The following is a 6,910-nucleotide window of genomic DNA, read 5'->3' on the forward strand; positions in this document are numbered from 1 at the left end:
GATATAGTGCAGTCATAATAGCATTTATTTTTCAAGCTTCAAGTGAATAATTTGTTTTATTTTTTATTCCATCTAAAGATGTGTTACCTTACTGCATCAGAGATTATACTCAAGATATGACTGTAAGTCCATCTTTGCTTCATTCCATTTTACTCAAACACAAATAAAATTAAGTACTTTGTAGCCTATGATTTCCTGATAGATTCAAAATGATTAAAAGTTAATAGTAATATACACATATCTACAAATTTAGTATACCTTATAAAATTATACATTTTCATATGTGTTTAAGCATTAAGAATATAAACAATGTGGTAAACTGTAATTAAAATTTAAATAGCAGACCAAATTTTAAAATTGTTAGGATTTTATTTTATAGTCTAAATGAATTAAAATTAATAATAGTCAAAAGTAAAATGTAATTCTCAGATCCCAATATTTTATTGAGACCATGAGCAGGCAACTCCAGCCAAACATTCTGATGTATTTATAAAATATTATATATGTATTAAAATAAATGTGACAATTTAGCTATACATTCTTCTAATTTTTAAATTTATGCTAACCATAGTGATGGGAGATATTTGCTTATACAGGAGGACATAATTTATTATCTTATTTAAAAATAAACACTAGGCGAAAACTCCACATCATGTCAAGAAATGTGGGTAGTAGTAGTTATTTTATTATTATACATAGCTTTTAAAAATGGCAAGATAGACAAAATGTTTGAGCTACATGCACATGAAAAATGAAACTTAACAAAAAGCCTAAGAAATGGATCCAAATATATATCTAAGCACTTCCTCTGAAACCTATATAACAATATATGAAAAAACAACACATCTGGTTTATAAACCAGAAAGTTTGAAAAATCTCTTCTAATGTTATTTTTATTAAAACATGTTTACTCATTGGTATTTTAATTGGAACTTAGCATAATCTCAGAGACTTGAGTCTCCTGTCACTATATTTAAACAAGAGTGTACTAAAAGATTGTTTATTTTCTGAAGCTCGCCTCTGCTCTCCCAATGGTTCTTGCTTGCTTACTAAAGAAATAAGTAAATCTATGATTTAAGCTTTCATTACACAATGATTCCATTCTGCCACTGTGACCAAAAGTATCTGATTGCTGATCAAATTCTCTGTATTCGTTTCACCTTTCCCCCACTCTCTGTTAGGTTCTGAGCTCATGCCCAAAGCACTGTCCACCAGGATAGTGGGAGGCATTTGGTGGTTTTTCACACTTATCATCATTTCTTCGTATACCGCTAACTTAGCCGCCTTTCTGACAGTGGAACGAATGGAATCCCCTATTGACTCTGCTGATGATTTAGCTAAACAAACCAAGATAGAATATGGAGCAGTAGAGGATGGTGCAACCATGACCTTTTTCAAGGTAAGTTCTGCTGGTTTCCTAAATTTTACAAATTAAAATGATAGAGTACAAACTTCACTAGATTCACTAATGTAAGGGTGTAACCACACCGTTTTTTGTGCACAATACTTAATAATAGCATATCCCTCAAGGGGTGAAGAGGTGTACAACTGAATAAATGCTCACCAAGACCAATCATTTTAATCTTTGAAAATACTAAGGAGGTTTCACTTTACAGTATTTTATTCCTGTTTTGAGGAAAATCAACTCAAAGGTAACATTTTTTCCCTAGTAATTTATTTTAATAAAACAAAATGAAACTGTAATAGTAGGATATTAAGAATCTACAAAACTTTGCTATTTCAGAAAAATAGAATAATCACTTGGAAAAATGTTTCCCATACATACATTTACTTTCGTTAAAAGAGGCAAGATACAGGACTAAAAAAAACAGGGACAGTTCTTATTATCTATACATTCACCTAGCTAATATTCTGGGAAACAGTGGAAAGGGGCTGCCCCATTTAACTCACAGTGCTTTCCACAGAAACAGCCCTGTGGAACATTTAAATGAAAGTGTGCTTGTAAAAAGCTTCTGTCGTATAGAGTGCTTTGCCCTCCTCTATTTTTTCTCTTTTCTCCTTATTCTGGCTCATCTCACTGTGCCAAAATAGACCAGATGAAGGATTTCACTTGAGGTAGTCATTATCACTTTATAGCTCCTTTTATATCTTCCCAAGTATTTTTACATTATTTGTAATTTGGGCAAATTATTAAACATTGGTATTTTCTTTCTCTGTTCACAGAAATGCAATTGGCAGTTCAAATGTGCAGTGGAAATAGTAATTTTTTTAAAAAAAGATAATGGATTTAAGCTATAAAATAAATTATTTCATGAAGCATTCATCAAGTTTCTATTGAGTGCCAGAAGCTACACTATACATTGAGTATTCTAGTTCTCACTTTCGAGAAGATTATAGTTTAGTTGGAGACAGAATAATAAATTTAAAAAATCCCTGAACTGGTTTTATGTGACTTAAGGCAGTATTTTGTCAAACTATGTAACTTTCTTTTTAAAAATATTTATAAAAATAAATCAACTTTATTTTTTCTTCTTTTTTCTTATTTATTGTACTTTAGATTCTGGGGTACAAGTACAGATTATGAAAGACTGGTGGTTTGTTGCCACCATCCCCCCATCAAGTATACCTGACATTTCTCCCCATGTTATCCCTCCGCCACACTCTCTCCCACTATCCCTCCCATACCCCCCCCAACAGACCCCAGAGTGTGATGCTCCCCTCTTTGTGTCCAAGTGTTATTGTTCAACACCTGCCTATGAGTGAGAACATGCAGTGTTTGATTTTCTGTTCTTGTGTCAGTTTGCTGAGAATGCTGGTTTCCAGGTTCATCCATTTCCTTACTAAGGACACAAACTCATCATTTTTTATGGCTGTGTAGTATTCCATAGTGTGTATGTGCCACACTTTCTTTGTCCAGTCTATCATTGATGGGCATTTGGGTTGGTTCCAGGTCTTTGCTGTTGTAAACAGTGCCACGATGAACATGCGTGAGCATGTGTCTTTATAATAGAATGATTTATAGTCTTTTGGGTATATACCTAATAATAGGATTGCTGGGTCAAATGGAATTTCTATTTCTAGATCCTTGAGGAATCGCCACACTGTCTTCCACAATGGTTGAACTAATTTACGCTCCCACCAACAGCATAAAAGTGATCCCACTTCTCCACATCCTCTCCAGCATCTTTGTAACGATCGCCATTCTAACTGGTATGAGATGGTATCTTAGTGTGATTTTGATTTGCATTTCTCTAATGACCAGTGATGATGAGCATTTTTTCATATGTTTGTTGGCTTCATATATGTCTTCTTTTGAAAGTGTCAGTTCATATCCTTCCCCACTTTTGGATGGGTTTGTTTTTTTCTTATAAATCTGTTTCAGTTCTTTGTAGAGTCTGGATATTAGCCCTCTGTCAGATGGGTAGATTGCAAAAATTTTTTTCCCATTCCGTTGATTGCTAGTTCACTCTAATGATTGTTTCTTTTGCTGTACAGAAGCTCTGAAGTTTAATTAGATCCCGTTTGTCTACTTTGGCTTTTGTTGCCATTGCTTTTGGTGTTTTAGTCATGAAGTCCTTGCTTGTACCTATGTCCTGAATGGTTTTGCCTAGGTTTTCTTCCAGGGTTTTTATGGTGTTAGGTCTTATGTTTAAGTCCTTAATCCATCTGGAGTTAATTTTAGTGTAAAGTGTCAGGAAGGGGTCCAGTCTGCTTTCTGTACATTGCTAGCCAATTTTCCCAACACCATTTATTAAACAGGGGATCCTTTCCCCATTGCTTGTTTTTGTCAGGTTTATCACAGATCAGACGGTTGTAGATGTTTGGCATTGCTCCATACACCTCTGTTCTGTTCCGTTGGTCTATGTCTCTGTTTTGGTAGCAGTACCATGCTGTTTTGATTCCTATTGCCTCATAGAATAGCTTGAAATCTGGCAGCGTGATGCCAACAGTTTTGTTCTTTTTGCCTAGGATTGTCTTGGCTATGCAGGCTCTTTTTCACTTCCATATGAAGTTTTAGGTGTTTTTTTCCAGTTCTGTGAAGAAGGTCATTGGTAGTTTGATGGGGATAGCATTAAATCTATAAATTACTTTGGGTAATATGGCCATTTTCACAATATTGATTCTTCCTAACCATGAGTATGGAATGTTTTTCTGTCTGTTTGTGTCTTCTCTTATTTCCTTGAGCAGTGGTTTGTAGCGCCCCTTGAAGAGGTCCTTTACCTCTTTTGTTAGTTGTATTCATAGGTATTTTATTCTTGTTGTAGCAATTGTGAAAGGGAGTTCACTCTTGATTTGGCTCTCTGTTTGTCTGCTATTGGTATATAGGAAGGCTTGTGATTTCTGCACATTGATTTTGTATCCTGAGACTTTGCTGAACTTGCTTATCAGCTTAAGGAGAGTTTGGGCTGAGATGATATTGTCTTCTAAATGATATGATTTGGTCTTCTAAATATACAGTCATGCTATCTGCAAATAGAGATGATTTGACTTCTTCCTTTCGTAATTGAATACCCTTTATTTCTTTTTCTTGCCTGATTGCTCTGGCTAAAACTTCCAATACTATATTGAATAAGAGTGGAAAGAGAGGGCATCCTTGTCTACTGCCAGATTTCAAAAAGAATGCTTCCAGTTTTTGCCCATTCAGTATGATATTAGCTGTGGGTTTGTCATAAATAGCTTTTATTATTTTGTGATAGGTTCCATCAATACCTAGTTTATTAAGAGTTGTTAGCAAAAAGGGCTGTTGAATTTTGTCAAAGGCCTTCTCTGCAACTATTGAGATAATCATGTGGTTTTTGTTTTTGGTTCTATTTATGTGGTGGTTTACGTTTATGGACTTGCGTATGTTGAACCAGATTTGCATGTCTGGGATGAAGCCTACTTGTTCATGATGGATAAACTTTTTGATGTGTTGTTGCAATTGGTTTGCCAGTATTTTACTGAAGATTTTTGCATCTATGTTCATCATGGATATTGGCCTGAAGTTTTCTTTTTCTGTTGAGTTTCTGCCAAGTTTTGGTATCATGATGATGTTTGTCTCATAAAATGAGTTTGGGAGGATTCCCTCTTTTTGGATTGTTTGGAATAGTTTCAGAATGATTGGTACCAGCTCTTCTTTGTATGTCTGATAGAATTTGGCTGTGAACCTATCTGGACCTAGGCTTTTTTTGTTTGGTAGGCTGTTAATTGCTGCTTCAGCTTCAGCCCTTGTTAATGGTCTATTCAGGGTTTCAACTTCTTCCTGGTTTAGTTTTGGTAGGGTGCAAGTGTCCATGAATTTATCCATTTCTCCCAGGTTTTGTAATCTCTGATGGTAGTTTGTATTTTCCATGGGATTGGTGGTGATATCCCATTTATCATTTTTTATTGCATCTATTTGCTTCTTCTCTCTTTTCTTTTTTATTAATCTGGCTAGCAAGTCTATTTTGTTGATCTTTTTGAAAAACCAGCTCCTGGATTTACTGATATTTTCAAGGGTTTTTTTGTGTCTTTATCTCATTCATTTCCTCTCTGATCTTAGTTATTTCTTGTCTTCTGCTAGCCTTTGAGGTTTTTTGATCTTGCTCCTTTAGGTCTTTCCACTGACGATAGGGTGTCAATTTTAGATCTTTCCTCATTTCTCATGTGGACATTTATTGCTATAAATTCCCCTCTAGACACTGCTTTAAATGTGTCACAGAGATTCTGGTATGTTGTGTCCTTGTTATTCTTGGTTTTGAAGAACATCTTTATTTCTGCCTCCGGTTCATTGTTTATCCAGTCAACATTCAGCAGCCTGTTGTTCAGTTTCCATGAAGTTGTGTAGTTTTGAGTTCTCCTGAGATTTAATTTGATTGTACTGTGGTCTGAGAGACTGTTTGCTATGATTCTGTGTTTTTGCATTTGCTGAGGAGTGATTTACTTCCAATTATGTGGTCAATTTTAGAGTTAGTGCTATGTGGTGCTGAGAAGAATGTATATTCTGTGGATTTGGGGTGGAGATTTCTGTTGATGTCTATTAGGTCCACTTGTTCCAGTTTTGCATTCAAGTCCTGTATAGCCTTGTTGATTTTCTGTCTTGTTGACGTGTCTAATGTTGACAGTGGAGTGTTAAGGTCTCCCACTATTATTGTGTGGGAGTCTAAGTCTCTTTGTAGGTTATTTAGAGCTTGCTTTATGTATCTGGGTGCTCCTGTGTTGGGTGCATATATATTTAGGATAGTTAGCTCTTCTTGTTGTATTGATCCTTTTACCATTATGTAATGTCCTTCTTTGTTTCTTCTGATCTTTCTGGATTTAAAGTAGATTTTATCCAAGACTAAAATTGCAACCCCTGCTTCTTTTTGCTCTGCATTTGCTTGGTATATCTTCTTCCATCCCTTTATTTTGAGTCTATGTGTGTCTTTGCATGTGAGATGGGTCTCCTGAATATAGCACACTGATGGGTTTTGACTTTTTACCCAGTTTGCCAGTTTGTGTCTTTTGATTGTGGCATTTAGGCCATTTACATTTAACATAAATATTGTGATGTGTGAATTTGACCCTGCCATTTTGTTACTGGTTGTTTGTTTTGCCTGTTGGTCGACACGATTTCCTCATTGCGTCATTGGTCTTTACCGTTCAATTTGTTTTTGTAGTGGCTGGTACTGGACTTTTTTTCTGTGTTTAGTGCTTCCTTCAGGAGCTCTTGTAGGGCAGGTCTAGTGGCAATGAAATCTCTCAGTAATTGCTTGTCTGTAAAGGATTTTATTTCTTCTTCACTTACGAAGGTTAGTTTGGCTGGATATGAGATTCTAGGTTGAAAGTTCTTTTCTTTAAGGATGTTGAATATTGGTCCCCACTGTCTTCTGGCTTGTAGGGTTTCTGCCGAGAGATCCACTGTGAGTCTGATGTGCTTGCCTTTGTGGGTAACCCAACCTTTCTCTCTGGCTGCCCATAGCAATTTTTCCTTCATTTCAACCCTGGTGAA

At 35.6% G+C, this 6,910-nt stretch overlaps 1 protein-coding gene across 5 annotated transcripts in view; it reads left to right on the forward strand.

The window, feature by feature from the left end:
- The window catches only part of GRIK2 (glutamate ionotropic receptor kainate type subunit 2), a 729,530-nt gene that overhangs the window by 561,699 nt on the left and 160,921 nt on the right, over window positions 1–6,910 (forward strand). For all 5 annotated transcript variants that reach the window (XM_017498581.2, XM_037727899.1, XM_037727898.1 and 2 more), the window contains exon 14: window positions 1,182–1,399. In XM_017498581.2, the coding sequence (XP_017354070.1) occupies window positions 1,182–1,399 (218 nt within the window). The remainder of the gene's footprint in view (window positions 1–1,181; window positions 1,400–6,910) is intronic.

This window comes from Cebus imitator, unplaced genomic scaffold (genome assembly GCF_001604975.1).
Source record: "Cebus imitator isolate Cc_AM_T3 unplaced genomic scaffold, Cebus_imitator-1.0 Scaffold245, whole genome shotgun sequence".
Lineage (NCBI taxonomy): Eukaryota > Metazoa > Chordata > Mammalia > Primates > Cebidae > Cebus > Cebus imitator.